The 16,994-nt window shown below is 34.6% G+C and overlaps 1 protein-coding gene across 1 annotated transcript; it reads right to left on the bottom strand.

The window, feature by feature from the left end:
• Nucleotides 1-13,219: 13,219 nt before the first annotated feature.
• Nucleotides 13,220-13,810, bottom strand: LOC149166048 (auxin-responsive protein SAUR41-like). Its single transcript, XM_089430028.1, has one exon. The coding sequence runs from the start codon at nt 13,808-13,810 to the stop codon at nt 13,220-13,222; it is 591 nt and encodes a 196-aa protein (XP_089286154.1).
• Nucleotides 13,811-16,994: the final 3,184 nt, after the last annotated feature.

Here is a 16,994-nt window from a genome sequence, read left to right as displayed (position 1 = left end):
GTTATTTTTATACTTTTTGACAGAAGAATATTGTTATTTTATAAATACATTGAGATAACTCATTAAATTTATATTTTTCAATAAGTTTTAGAATTTCAATTTAATTATTAATAATTATTAATTGGATGGTAGTTCCTGAACTTTTGTGGAAAATTTTAGAATATTTTTAATAGTAATAATCACATATTAAAGCTAAAGTTTTATTTCAAAAGTAGTATATTTTTGGGTATGTTTTAGTAGTAAACTATAATATTGGCCCATGGTTTGTAACAAAACTTATGATCTTTATGATTAGAATTTTATTATACATTTCTTAAATGTATATATGCTTAATTCATATTATTTATTTCTCATAATTAATAATAATAGTGTTAGGGAAAATAAAGTTATAATTTAGTTAATTTTTTTTATATATTTTTAATCTTCACAATATGAAATGCATCATGAAGTGGTGTTATGATGTCCATCTACGTTTACCAATCATTTGATTTATAGAGTTATACAATATATTCGTATTGATTAGATTTACAAATTTTATTTATAATTTCCTTTCCTATTAATTTAGATGTTAATTTTCTTTTGTGTATTTGTATTATTTTGATTTTTTTTAATTATATAACTTTTAAGAAAATTAATGAAGTTTATTTTAAAAAAATTAATTGGAAACCTATTATTATTATTATTATTATTATTATTATCCAATTTTAAGGTCACGGTGAAGCCAATTGGTGTATGAGACCTCCTTGTTTACAAATTTTATTTATAATTTCCTTTACTATTAATTTAAATGTTAATTTTTTTTTTAGTGTATTTATATTATTTTTATTTTTTTAACAGTATAACTTTTAAGAAAATTAATTTAATCTTTTCTAATTTTTTTTTAAAAATGGAAACTTATTATTATTATTATTATTATCCAATTTTAAGGTCACAGCCAAGACACACACCAAATTGATGTATGAGACCTCCTTGTTTGTTTGTGGGACAAGCTACTAAGGCATACATACTCTACCCTCTCGGGTTTTGAACCTGTGATCTCTTAGGAAGAAACACATGCTCTTAACTAGATGACAAATATGTCTAATTATAATTAGAAACATACTTTAATTTAATGATATAATAATATTGTTAAACTCACACAAAATTAATAGGCAAAATTTAGATAACTAGTGTGATTTAATATTATTCACATGATGTACATATAATTACATTTGTGTGAACCTTGGTTTCATATTCCAAAATGTTTCTTGGATTTATATGATTTTTGAAATTCTTCCACACCAATCGTAATGGATTAGGTGTTCATTCCCCTCCTTAATCGAAAGGGGTGTATATGAGTCCAAGAAGAGAGTTGGTGATTGAAATTAGATTGCAATATTTTTTTCATACATATTTATGCATTCAAAGTGGAAAAAGTGGAAGAATCAGCGCATGGGGCCGTTTTTACTAGTGGGACCCAGTTTGGCAAAATGGGGTCTGAAACCTTTCGGGAGAATTTTGAGGCATCAAATGATGTTATTTTTGTTAAAAAATTGTTACTTTAATGTCACACCTTTTCATTCTATTCTACAAACAAATATCTTTCCAACAACACAATAAATGTTTCAATCAGAGAATGTATGCAAAAGTTATGACACTTAGAAATTGGCCTTCCTCTTTTCACACCTATAATTTGGGAGGATGTCGCGTCATCCCCCATTATTCATGGAAAAATGGGCTAGCCACATGATTGTGATGTAAAAAACTCTAGAAGAGTCTACATTGTCACTTTGGTTAAGAGTTGACGTAGTCAAACTTTACCATTAGTAGGATATCAGGTTGTGTTATAACCAAGCCATTAAGAGGAAGAGACATTTCATTCTTTTGAGTGCATTTGTTCCATAGAGAGTGAAAAAAGATAAGAGGGATATGAGGTAGATCATACAAAGAGGATTGTGCACTGTAGGAGCTAGCAGGCAACAGGTCATACTTCTTTATACCTGCAACCATATTTCGAGACGGAGAAAGAGAGCAGAGCGTCATGAAATTCCAACTGATTTTCCTCCCAAAAAGGTTTCCTCGAGCATATGTTGTTTATTATGTGTTTGTGATTTTATTTTTTATTTTTCCATTCTCTATTTTCTGCCTAATTTCCATTTGCATGCATGCACTAGTTATAGTAAAATCTACAGATCTAGAAGTTTAATAAAATTGTAATAGTGTAGAATTTCATATTTTTAATATAATATTATCATATTTGTTTTGACACACTATAAAGTGGAATATCCACGATAATTTATGGGTCACTTAGAATACAAAAATGCATGGAAGCCAATGGCTAGATATGCTCAATAAAATGGTGGTGTTTAAGGAAGAACACAAACTAAAAGAGGTAGAAGAACCAAAAGTTTCTGTTGGTGGCGGTTTAAGCTTGACCACTAACTCTGGAACTAAAGCTCGAAGTAGTTCTTAGAAGATTTTGAATTTGGATAGAGGATGAAGTCTTCTTCGAAGCGAAAATGCTCCCTAAAGATGGCTTGAAGATGAATTTGATGTAACCACAACTGAAGTATTCTATCGATGGGGTTTTAAGGATGACCACCAAGCAAAAACATGCTCATGGAGCATGACTCTATCTCTCGCTGCAACTCTGAATCTGGCTATGGCAAAATCTAGCTCTATGCTCTATTAGTTGGCTTTGGTTTAGGCTATGGCTCAAGCTTGCTTGATAATTTTTTAATGTTAGTAGTTGACTATCAATTCCCTCCTGTCAAATACAAGCTGAGAGGATGAAGATATCTCCACTGCAAGATATGTCAATAATTGAGACTGAACTGTGAGGTATGACCTATATATCTTCTTCATAGTTGAAAATCATTTCCATGAAGCAATCCATCCAAGGTAAATATTTTATCTTGCATGGGTCTTATGTCTAGAGCATCTATCTAAATTATGAGTGTGTTTTCCACAATGCTTGCAAGGTTGAAGATCAAAACAATGATCGTTCACATGACCAACCTAATCACAATGTTTCAATTTGACACTTCCATGTGGTTGTGAAGAGAAGAAGGTGAAGTTGATTTTTCTTGAAGAAATCAAACACTTTGAAACTTGATGGGTTTACAATAGTCTAGGATGTGAAAGGAAACACCCTTGCCATATCCTAGACTAGTTCTTTCCTGTTGTTAATAACTACTTCCTGAGGTTTGATGACGATCTTGGGAAGTACATGTTGAACTTCATCTTCATTTAAATATATTCCTAATCCATCATCGTCAATTTGATAATGTCTTAACTAGTTATTAGAGTCTTTCTAAGACTAAAAAGAGAGTTGTTTTGAACAAAAACTAATCCGTAATTCTAATTCTTCTATTATATTTCATTTCACTAAAGCAAAAGCTCAAGTTGTAGAAACTCAATCATCTCTTGACCATCTTGTAACCATGATAGAATATTGAAGAGAGTGACTTTTCCCATTTTGATTGTGTCATAAACAATATAGTGTATTAGAGTGTTTTGTAAATCTAATAATCGATTGATTTTTGTCATTTTCTCAACAACTTAGATACAACACCAATAATAAAATAATCCATGTAAAGTGAATAACCAACAAAGTCAATGGAATATTGCTTTGAAATCGATTTACAATGCTTCAATCACAAATTAAAAGAGGTTGAAGATCTTAGGCATAAAAGTATGCTAAGGCTTGGCTATATAAAAAAGGTTGCACTTCAACCATCTAATCCCAAATTCTCATGGCCACGGCCACTTGGCTATGTCCAATGAAAATCGGTAAATTCTCGCTTTTCTCATCCAAAAATAAAAGAGGTGTAAACACACCATAGAAAAACTAATTTACAAGAAAATATTTTTGATAAGAGAGCTCACAATTCTATGCTATTTTCATTAAAAAAAAATAAAAAAAAATTATTGCCATTATATATCCCTTCACCAGTACAATTCCATAGAAACATATGTCAATATGCCATGGATATCTTCTTCTTGAATTTTCAAAATAGTTGAGATCTAACCATTCCAAGGAGACTACAAAGGCCACCGATAATTCTAAGACAATGCAGAAAATCAATACTTTCTGGCTTACCCTTTAGACTGTAATCTGCTAATTGTGTGGTGAAATTGAGGAAAAAAGGTATTGAAACCGGACGGCATGTAACATATTTAGAATGTTGATGTTGATTAAGAGTTTTGGTGCAAATAATATGAGGAAATGGATACCAATGCGAGGGACTAGGCACGATTGAGACTAGCCATCATCCTTCATACCATTAAATCATTCAAATAAGCATTTCTTAGATGGATTGGTCCATTATTTCTCAATGGAAATGTGCACCAACACATTTTAGGGTTCAACCCCTACTCAGTTTTCCTATACCACAAAGCGCAACCTTCAACCTCCATATGTGCAACAATTGATTCGCGCCCGGGACAAACAGGTTTTGTACTGCAGATGTTAAGGGAGTAGCACTCCCACATAGATATGTGAAACTTCAGTGACTCTCACAAATTCTTTATCCACATATATAAAAATTACAACGGAGTTAAGATACATTAATCAGGAATATCAAAACCACAAGCAATACCCCATCGTAAAGCTACCAACCATATTAAAATCGTAGAGAGAACATGGCCCATCTCATTTGTTGCATTTAATTTTCAAGACATAACTGAAGCAACTTGAAGGTGAAACATTGGTAACCGATGCATCGACACACTGACATTTAGATTGCTACCATACGCAGTGGAATCGTTATGCAAAATTTGGGTGCATTGTTGTTAGATCTTGCATGCACCACAATGGCATTGCGTATGAGATAGTCTTCAACTGAGGCAGTAGTAAACAATGATTGACCAGAGTTTCTTTTGTTTTTTTAGAATATGGCCGATCTCATTTGTTGCATTTAATTTTCAAGACATAACTGAAGCAACTGGAAGGTGAAACATTGGTAACTGATGCATCGACACACCTGACATTCAGATTGCTACCAAACGAAATGGAATCGTCATGCAAAATTTGGGTGCTTTGTTGTTAGATCTTGCATGCACCACAATGACATTGCGTATGAGATAGTCTTCAATTGAGGCAGTAGTAAACAATGATTGGCCAGAGTTGCTTTTTTTTAGAGGATCAATTTGGTTACAAGATCAAAATGATGCCCCGACAATGAAATCCTTGATCAGCAGCTCATGCTCAAAGGCTCGAAGCCTCTTTCTCATGGACGTTATTATAAATTAGGTTGTAGATCTGTTTCCATTTCCTGAGAGCACTTGGATTACCCCACCCAATTCCAACGTGATCTGGAGCCTACATGGAGAAAACCACACATGTTTGATTAACAGGAAAAACCAAAAAGGTTTTTTAACTGCAAAGACTGCTTTAATCTAGGAGGTGGAGAGACAACTAGGTAGGGTGAATGAACCCAAAATTATGTACCAAGTCAGGGACAATGATAGAAGTTACGTATGTCACACAAAGCAATCAGACGCCCATATAAGGGTCATCAACTTCTTACGATGGACATTGTACATATTGATTATAAAAGGATCCCCTAAGCATACAAGTGCCGAAATTTGGAGGTGCGGTTGGATGAATGTCGACAATGTCCCTAGTATGTTGCTGTCCAATTCTTATAGAAATGAGGCCACGCAGGCATAGTTAACATGCATGTTGCTAATATGGGTAATTTTGAGTGCCATTACATGAAACATGACAACCATGGCTCTCTTGGTTAGGCGTAGAGGCAGTGAGGAGCACAGATATCGGATGAATGTGTAACAGACAAAAACCTTAGGTGAAAGAAAATTCAAACTTACGCTCACACACAGAAACAACCATGTTAGAACAAGGTTGACAGGTGTTGGAAGAACCCAGGCTGGGGCCGGATGGTTGTGTATGGAGCAGATGAAACGCTTGAGTGTTACGGCCAATACGTTAAGGGAATTACAAGACGAGTATTCATATTTGTGAGAACACAAGTCCGGGATGACAAACTTTAGAGAAATAATAGGTCTCTTCTTTGATATGTGCACAGGAAAACAGGAATGGGGAACGTTTATAGGGGTGGGGGTGGCGGTGGGGTGGTGACAGAGGTAGGACACATGGGTAGAGGGACAATTCAAGAAACTGGTCTTTCATTTACTAGTATAAATGGATATGACTGTTACTATGCTAGGCAATTTCTGAAATACAATCTTAGTTATGGATCCCCTTGTTGATGAACACCACAAAACTAAAGGTCATGGAAGGCCACACATTATGGATTAATTTTAAGAAAGGCAGAATATGCTCGCTCGAACCATGTTAAAGTGACACAAAATTGATATGCAAAATTTAAATGACTCCTCTGATTCAATATTATTGAAAAGATGCACATATAAATATATTTATCTGACTCTTGATTTCATATTCCAAGAGGTCTCTTGGACATCTATGCTTGCTGGTCAGCACCAACCTTAATGGATTAAGCATTCAATAATTAAAGAACACTTTAAATTATAATTTTTGTTGAGAGGAATTGGGGCAGATGTTGTGCCCTAGAGTTACATCAAAAAATAACATAATACATGCAATAAAAAAATTAAAAATATTATTAAAAAAAATATCTTTCAATATGCACAATAAATATTAATATCTAAAAAATATTTTAATGCTTATCACTACTAAAATACTTCAATGTCCATCTTAAATAACATAATTTTACATCAATTTTTTAGAGAGAGATAGAGTAATTGAATGTAAAGTGTTCATAATTTCATCCATAATTGATTACTATTCAACATGACCAATGTGTGTAATTTATTCATTACTCAATGTGGAGTTGATACGTGACATTTAAAATAATATTGATATTAAACCACACTATGAGGGAAATGTGAAATTCTTCTATTGTTCAATACAAAGTACAATTGGTATTTAAAAAAAGAAATATTAATAAAAAACATATAGTTTTGTGGTAATTATTCATAAAGTATTTCAATTTTATTATTAAGTAACACAATTTTATATCAACTTTACATATGGAGATTTAATGTAATTGACACTAAAAAAATATGAGAGAGAGAAATGTTTCATATAGAACATTCAGAAACATATTAATAACAAATTTTCTCTCTTGAAAGAGTATTAGATATATTACCCATGGTATATGAAATACACAAAGATGTCTTCCATATATAATAATGGAAGAGGCCCATAGTTATCTAAAAATAGCTATGATAACTCAACACATAAGAAGTCCTACATGATCTTACAACTCACAATAGTTGGAACATAAATAAGAGGAGCATTGGAAATACCAATTCTAACACACCCTTAAAGTGAAACATAGGAAGTAAACATAAAAATTAGGTACCGCAAACAAGACTTGATAAAGTACCCAACCACAAACTTTCATAAGTGAATAAAAGGATAAAAATGCGTACAAAAAACTCCTCTCCAAAAGAAATAAAGATGTCAATGCTCAAAACATGGAGATGAAATTTTATCCCACAATGATTATGAAAAGGAAAGGAAAGAAGCTTACTCCAATTAGGGAGTACCAAAATTCTGAAGATGAGAGTCAAGGATCCTCAATGAACTTGGTTAAACTTTGAAATAGAATATGTTGTAGATGCATAAGAAAGAAAAACACTAACAACCACCTCATAAAAGCTTCAAATAGGTGTTAATAAAAAGTTAGAACAAAGTCTTCAAACATAAGAAACCACCATCAATGATCAATGGAACAATGAGGCTTGTAGATACTTAAAGGTTCAAACATGAAGTGTGACATACTCAAATTGGAGGAAAATAAATTAATTAGCATAGATTTCCTGCTTAATTTGCTTTTACTACAAAATATGATCAAAACATGTTATAACTTCTACTTTAAAAAATTGAACACTATCACCATCAATACTTATTAAACATAAATAAGAAAATACTATCAACAAGGCATTGGGGAAACATGACTTGGTTGATCAACAAAATAGGCTCTATTCATCATCAAACTCCCCCCCTAAACACAACTGAGGAAGGTGCAGTAATAATCAATGACAAACAATAAGAAATTTGTATGATTGTTTGATCGTTGATATACAACAATATGAAGTCTATAAACAATTATTCAATTGATTTTGTGTTCATTCATCAATCCAACTGTATTCAATCCTAATAGTTGTAGATAGTCTATAGTTGAGTCTTTCACATCATCTATGCACTAATTTGATTGCATAAGTACTATGTTTTTTATTCCTAGGTAGACTCCTTTGAGACTAAGGCTCAAAATGTTTCTTTTTAGGCTCAAATCTAGGTGCAACTAGAGGAGGGGAACCATGTACATCAACAACTCTATCATCTGTAACAACATTTTTAGCCATCTTATCAAGTTTTGTAACACAATCACTAGGGGTTGTTCTTCTAACAATGCACTCTGAAATCCACCTACAATGAAAGATACCCTCTTGAATTAAATGAGATAATATGTAGGTGGCGCAGCAAAATTAATAGCATATCAAATTTTTCTCTAAATGTTTTCACTTTGGACGCAATAGGACTAAAAATTCCCTGTCAACTTTTACCATTTCATCCTCTAATATATGCCATTCTGCCAAGTAGTCTAGAGACAATATCGATATATTTTCTTTCAAAGTTGGCTAACACAAATGCATGTCATGAGGCACAATCATATCCTCACAAATAACAAGGATACAATCAAGATCATGAAGGGTGGAAAAAGGGTTAATAGTAAGATAGGGTTAAACTTCCCATAAAACTCATTGAAATGTACTTAGACCGATGGTTCTAATGTGGAAACCAAAGAGTGATAATTGCTGCACCAATTTAACAAGAATGCCATGGAGGATGCCGAATAACAACCACCTCCGGAATTGAATTTTACACCAAAACCTATATAGCTATTGAATTTTACACCAAAACCTATATAGCTATCAGCATAGATTTATTTTAGGTACTGATCTAATATCAGTTTAGAAACATTAAATTTTTTCAAATGAGAGTACAAAATACAAATTATTAAGAGTTGTTTTTTTCTATATATAAATTAGTTAAGATAGATATTCAATAGCTTATTTAAATGTCTTTTTAAATATTTTTGAAAAGTGTAAAAAAATTTTACTTCTCATTATTTTAAATATATTTATTTTTTTGTAATTATAGCCTTTATTTTTTCATTTAGAATATAATTTTTTTTAAAGTGGCATTATTTTTGTAATTATAAGCTACCTTATTTTTATATTTAAAACATAATTTTTTTTAATTTTTTTGAAGGGGTATTTTTTTGTAATTTTAGATTACTTTATTTTTCTATTTAAAACATAATTATTATTTTAGATGGACAAACAAACTTACACATTCCTATATCCTCTCAACTCACCCAATTACATCTTAGGTGAATAACCGATCTAAAATCCACAATCTGGAAAAGCCGTGAATAACCGATCAAAAATCTATGGGCAGTGGTCTGACAAACATGATGTGGACACGATCAACAACAATGTAGGTCTCTCCAACTAGTGTTGCGATCCAGACATGCCAAACAGTATTCGATATTAACTAGACTCGAAATTAGCGATCTAGGGTTATGAATGCTAGTTTCAAGCCCTAGTCGGCCAATTTAATAATATCAAAATGAAAAGTCCATATCACCACGTACTGACCTGCAGCACTTGAGATACGCAATTAACAAGATATCAAGTTTGTGGGTTGTGCAGAACTTTACACTAGTCGTTGCTTTAATGAATTGAGCAACCACTGATCTAATAATCCATGTTGAGCCGGTAACAGTAATTGATGCAAGCAGCTCCCCTCTCTGGTATGCCAGGGCAGATATTTACTGTTGTAGCTGGTCTGCTTGATTCAGATTTCACTCGTTATCCTGGTTCTGACAATATGGAGGTTCGATCTGGTGCCTCAAGAAAATAAATGTGGGCAGGTACATTGAGCCTTAACCAGCAGTGGAGGAGAACTGCCATATCGAGAAAATCCAAATAGATTTAAAATCACCTGAGCACATCTATAAATCTAGGAAAAAGATTGAAACCTGTAACAAAATAAATAAGAATTAAGTAGGGTAGACAACACTTGATTTCATACTTTAATACTGTGAAAGAGTATTAAATATATTATTGATAGCATAGGAAAAAGATATCTTCCAAGAAAATTCTTATAGTTATTAGTCCCAGGGACTATAGTAATCAGAAAAGATGTACTTAACATTAGTTCACCTGCTTGAACGCGTCTGTTTATCGAGTATAAACAAAGTTTTTTACATCATAGTGGTTTATGGTCTTATTTGGCCTCTTCCCGAGGCAAAGGCGCTGAAATCATATCTTATGTTGTATTTGTCCCGGTCTTTCTCATTCATTTTTCAGATGTTAGATGATTAATGCTAACATTAATCTGGCATTAATCTGGCCATATAAAATGCTAGCTCTAGCTCTTATTGCATTTGAGCTATCAGGAGGCTGAACCGATTGATATCACTGTTGCAATGTGTCACTCTGCATGCTGCTGTGGTGTCATGCTGCTGTGGTGTCTACAGAACAGATGCTGTTGCTGAGGGTAGACAAAACAGATGTTGTATAAGCATACCTAAAAGCATATCCAGATGATATGCATAACCAGTTGTTTCAGGTGGTGAAGAACGAGACGATGTTGCTGAGGGACGAAGCACCACATCCATGACCTGCAATGCTCCTTGCGGAAGCGACACAGGCTCCCCTGCTAAATACTGTGCCAGTTGCCTCAAGTGAATCGTTGCGGCCTGCATGAATAGCATGTGGTAAGTCCTAACCCGCCTGAACATAAAGCTCGCTTTTGATTCCAAATTTTCCCATTTCCAAACTCATTATACCTCTCTAACTCTCACTGGTACAATTACTCATAATAAAACATGCAATTATAATACTACTGTACAGGTTTCCACAATTATTACAGTTAATATCGTAGGAACCAGATACAAGCATTTTCTGAAGGTATTCGAAGTCCCAAATAATATAGCTGTTAATTTATAATACCAGAGTCCACATGATATAATAGGGAAGGCAGATAGAAATTCATAAGCAATTAGAAGGCGAAAATGCAGAAACCAAATTTACCCATTCGATTGATTTTCAAATGCATTTTGATGAAGCTAACGAAAAGAAATTTTGATGACTAACCGAGCTCAAGTCCACACATGGTGCCTGTGCGAGATGAAGTGAAGGCCATGCCCGTCCTCGTATGAAGAAACATTTGTTTCATGTGGGGGATATTTTAGATCCTTGGGTCTCTGTAACGTCCCACACATGAAAGGCTGGCCACGGATTGGACTCCCCAACTTCAAGAGTTCATTATCTCATGGGGATTGAGGATGAGACGTCGGGAAGATCATTGATAGTTCCTTCGCGTCTCAGCTGTGCCAGCCTCTTTGACCTACGCAGGCTCTGGGGTTTTACCTGAAATGAAAAAAGAAACAACATGAGTCGTGACTAACCATTCTTTATAGTATCATTGCATTATCGGAATTTATCAAGCGCTGCAGAGGTCAGTCGGTCCTTATAAAACCCAGGATTACTCACTATATCTTTCCTTTTTTTGCAAACAGGCTGGAGGTTGGAGTGCGATTTATATGGAACTCTCTATGCCAACCTCTCTGACCTACGCGGGCTCTGGCGTTCTACCTGAATTGAAAAAAAAAGAAACAAAATGAGTCGTGACTAAAACAATAATATCAGAATGACAAAACAATCATGAAGTATTTGTGGTACCCTGGCTCTCTTCCTGTTTAATGATTTGCAGGTTGCCGTGGAGAAAATATGTATCGCTTAATAATTTGCAGGGTGCAGTGGAGAATGCACCACCGCTAGTCATAGCAAGGTACCAGAAGCCCTGACACAGAGGCATGGAACAACTCCTTGTTCTGAAACCGAACCCTGTAATGATTTGCCAAGAGGGAAATAGGCTGTCCAGAATTGCCAAAGCCAGGTCGCATCAAAATGTTAAACTTTCCGGCAAAAGAAGGGGTTGCCGGAACCATTTTTGCGCCACCGGCAGTCGTTGAATTGGGCATAGCCATTGCTCGTTTTCTTTTTCACTTTATTTCTTCAAAGCTTGAGGTACAAGATGTTCGAACAGCGAACAGAGTGAAGCACAGTACCAGAAGCCGTGACACAGAGGCAGAATTTACGAATATAACACAAATCTCACTAACCCTGTAATGATTTGCCAAGAGGGAAATAGGTTGTCCAGAATTGCCAAAGCCGTGCCCTCGGCCTGCATGATATGCTGAAAATAGGTTGCTTACAGCGACGGCGATAATGGCAGTGCGACCGACAACTTACAGCGAAGGCGATAATGGCATACTCAAGCCGATACCTGGGCATAGAAATCATGGAGTTAAAGCCGGTTTGACATGTTACACTATCTGTGAAACATGCAGCCAATAAATTATGTGCACAGGTGTTATGCTTTAGAAAAACATGATAATTTGACACGCGTCGGGTATTCTGCATGTTTCGGCGGGCTATACCTTCATATTTGCCTTCTTTACTTTACGATTTATTCGCACAACCCCAGCTACTTCAGTGCTTCCAGAATCAAAACACGGAACCACACCTTCTTGCTTTTAGGAAAGACCCCCTGGCCCTACTCGATTCATGGAAGACTTTTATAGATAACTTCATGACCTTGTCTCGGTCGATTTGGTTTACAGATCTACATGTAATCTATTATTGCTTGATATATTTTTATTATACTATATGGTTTTTACTTGTGAAAAAGTTTAGTATAATATGGTTTATTATAATAATCATAAATGGTTTAAAATAATTGCAATATATTTACATATTAATAAAAAATATTATATGAAAACAACTAAAACTAAACTTCCTGCAAAGTTATCATTGCACGGTCTGCAACAAGTGAGGGTTCCTCTAGCTGAATGCCTTTTCATCCGCTATATAATTATCTATATAGTAGAATGCATATATTTGGAGCAGTAGAAAAATGAATTAGTTACAGCCGAATAACTGAACACACGACATGCATTTTCTCAAGGTTACTCCAAGCTACCTTTGGAGGGCCTGCAACAAGTGCAGATTTTTCCAAATGACTTCCCATTCTTCTTCTATATAATTCGCTATCCAGGAGAATTCATATATTAGCAGCAGTATCAAAATTAGTTACTTATAGGTCAAAAGTGGCCATTTCTCAGGTCTTAATGTTGCACACCCGGAAGCTGTATCAGCCAATGGATTTTTGTGCAAAGGGATGAAGAAGAGGCCTTGATTCCATGCCGAACGATATTCCATTCACCTCAGACGAGCAATTCCATTCGTTAGAGAACCTGCTCTTAACTGCCTCCAAGTCGAGATGCCTCACAGCGGCGAGGCCATTTCTGCTGAAGAGTCGTAGAATGTGCTCGAACAGGAACTCGTCGCAGGGAATAGCAAGTCTGTTGTGCTGTGCGTAGCCAAATTCCTCCTCGGCCTGCTTGAGCAGTGCCCTAAACACCGGGTAGTTCAAGTACGCCGCCTTGATAACAAATCGCCTATTGCAATTCTGCCCGACATACACCGCCACGTGTCCCAACGGCACGTCTGGCGGAATGGCCAACAGCGAGCGACGATGCCCATTGCTCGAGTTGTTCAACCTGGCCACATCGACCTGTGTGTCGCCGGACACATAAGTCACTCGGCACGACCGCGAGAAAAGCATCTTCCCAGCCAGAGCCTGAGCCGCTTTGCGGACGCTGGCGAGCTTCCTCCATTTTCTCACAACCTGCTTCAGTTTCACAACATGGCAGATCTCGACCCATTTGCTTTTCACGTTCATGGCGAAAAACAATTATGAAACAAAATCAATATCTCTTGGTTACTTTCAGGACACACACGAAACAAAAGAGAAACTTCTGAACGCGGCCTATGCGCATGAAATATGGCAGGGACTAGCTGCACCGCGGCCCTTCTTGTTAAATATAGTTATGAAAATTCACATATAAGAAGGAATGGAATTTTCTTAACTCAAATTCAATTATGGCAAGTAAGGCAATGGATGTGGATAATAGTGACAATTTAAGCAGTAGTAACGGTAACAAATTTCCATGTATGTGTGTGAGAGTGCCTGTGCATATTTTAATGTGGAAAATGTTTCCCATAAATAATATATTTGAATACCAAAGTAAATTAAATATTTGAATTTCAACTATATATTTATTTGAAAGTTATGGTAAACGAGCCAAAGGGAAATCTGGTTTTAGGAGAATCACTCAACTATTGACCATATTATTACTCTTATGATCATTTAGAGAGGAATGTTGCAATAATAAAATTTATCTCTTTTATTGTTTTGTTGACTTAGTTCTTCAAGATAAGTTATTGCATAGACTTGAAGAAAGAAAATATTGGTTCCTCTCAAGTTGAGGGTTGTTGTGACTAGGCTATAGGAGAATGTTATTTCCAAGCTTAAGACCACCAAGGGTTGGTTTGAAGAAATTAAATGTAATATTAGGTTAAGCAAGAGTGTCCCCTATCTCCTACCCTTTTTTCCATTTATATTCATAAGCTGGAAGAGTGTTTGTTTGGAAACTGCAGGATGAGATGACCGCATGCTCGTTGGTATGGTCATTACTCTTCTCCTTTATGATGACGATATTGTTCTTCTATCCATAAGCCATGGTGATATCAACAAACAACTTAGAATCCTTCATGATTAGTGCTTCAAGATGGGTATGAATATTAATACCAACAAGAATAAAGTCATGATAATTAAATCTAAAATGATTAACTATGATAATTTTAGTTATGATAACCATTACTTGGAGAAGGTTTCTACATATAAATACTTAGGTACTAGCATTCATCATCATCTCAATTAGAATTATAGCATTGTAAAAAGGAGAATAATAGGCTGGAAATCTTATTATGAGCTTGTAAACAATTGTAAGTCAACTGATCTTTGGGTATGGAGGGAAAAGAAGTTGCTCTTTGATAATCTTGTCACCCCTATTATTTTATATGCATGTCAGGTTTGAAGTTGTAGTATATCTAGAGAATCTTGGAGAAAGATCAAGATGATCCAAAATAAATTTATAACCTACAACTTCAAGATTAAAAGAATACTCCCCATCCTATCCTCTTGATTGAAGCAATAGTTTACCCCATTGATAGCATGGTTATATTTGGCTATCTGATGTATAAGAAGAAGATTTAAAACAGGGAAGCCAAAAGGTTCCCCAAAATTGCTTCTAACTCTATCCAAAATCCCCACCTCGAGCTCAACTGAGACTTGCATAAAGATGCCCGGTCTTGGCTCGACCATTAAGGCATAAAGGAGGAAATCATCTTAGAGAATAGGATAATATTAAAAATGTTATTATTACCAAATTTGAGGATAAGTTATGGGATGATAAGGAGTTAGAGGGGAAAAAGAAGTTAAGGTATTATAAGGAGGTGATCAACCTCAATCTTGCTAACCAGAATTATCTTTAAGTCTTGACCAATGCTAAGAAGAATATGAACATTGTGAAGGTAAGAACTTATTCTCATTAGCTTCCAAGTGAAAACAGACATTGGGTTATTCCCAAAACACCTTGGTATGAAATAGTATGTCACCTTGGTGATACTAAAGGGGTTGAAGATAAAAAACAATTTATCCTAGATTGCCCAATGCTTACTCACATCAATTCTCATTTCCAAAACCTTTCACACTCTACCAACCCTCTTGACTTGTTAAGTCAAAAAAACTATGGTGATCTAGGAATGCCTCTATGCCTTTTTTTTTATCATAGAAATAAAATATGAAAGAGTCTCAGTAAATATCTTACTTTCTTAAGGTTCTATATACCATATTGGTCTTAGTAGACATTAGAAAACACTTGATTTAATACTATGAAAGAGTATCAAATATATTATTCACAGTATATGAAAAATATATATTCCATATATGATAAAGAAAAGGCTTATAATTATTAAATATAGCTCTCATAACTCGCGTATAAGAAAGAATGAAATTCTAATCACCGAGGATCAATTCTCACAAGTAACATGATGGATGTTGATAGTAATGACAATATAAGTAGTAGTAACATTAATCAATTTGAATGTATATGTGTGAGAGTGTGTGTGTGTGTATAAAGGAGAGAGAGATATATTTATTGTATGGATATAACCATTTTAATGTGGAGAATGTGGCCCATAAACAACATATTTGTATACCCATGTGAATTAGATATATATTATAATCTATATATATATATATAGATAGATAGATAGATAGATAGATAGATAGATAGATATTTGAAAGTCATGGTAAAAGAGCAAAAGGAACATCTGGTTTTAGGAGATATCACTCAACTATTGGCCATCTTGTTACTCTTACGATCATTTCCCAAGGAATGTTGCAATAATAAAATTGATACCTTTTGTTGTTTTGTTGACTTTAGGAATCTTTTGACAGATAAGCTATTGTAGAGACTTGAAGAAAAAATGGTTCCTCTCAATTTGAGGGTTGTTGTGACTAGGCTATACGAGAATGTTATTCCAATATTAAGACCACCGAGGGTTGGTTTGATGAAATTAAATGTAATATCAAGTTAAGCAAGATTTCCCCCATCTCCTAACCATTTTGGAATTTATATTCATAAGCTAGAAGAGTGTTTGGAAGTTGAAGGATGAGATGATTGCAGGCTCGCTAGTATAGTCATTACGCTTCTCCTTTATGATGACGATATTGTTTTTCTAGCCATAAGCCATGATGATCTCGAAATGTAGCTTAGAATCCTTCATGATTACTGCTCCAATATGGGTATGACTATTAATACCAACAAGATTAAAGTGATGATAATTAAATCTAAAATGATTAACTATGATAATTTCAGTTATGATAACCATAACTTGAAGAAGGTTTCTACATACAAATATTTATGTACTGACATTCATCATCAACTTAAATAGATTTATAGCATTGAGAAAAGGATAATAGGAGGCTGGAAAGTTTATTATGAGCTTGAAAAGAACAG

This window comes from Pinus tabuliformis, chromosome 5_1 (genome assembly GCF_031772625.1).
Source record: "Pinus tabuliformis cultivar Carrire ecotype Pingquan chromosome 5_1, CPIR1, whole genome shotgun sequence".
Taxonomy (NCBI): domain Eukaryota; kingdom Viridiplantae; phylum Streptophyta; class Pinopsida; order Pinales; family Pinaceae; genus Pinus; species Pinus tabuliformis.
The sequence above is the reverse complement of the archived record's forward strand: the minus strand, read 5'-3'. Positions and strand labels throughout refer to the sequence as shown.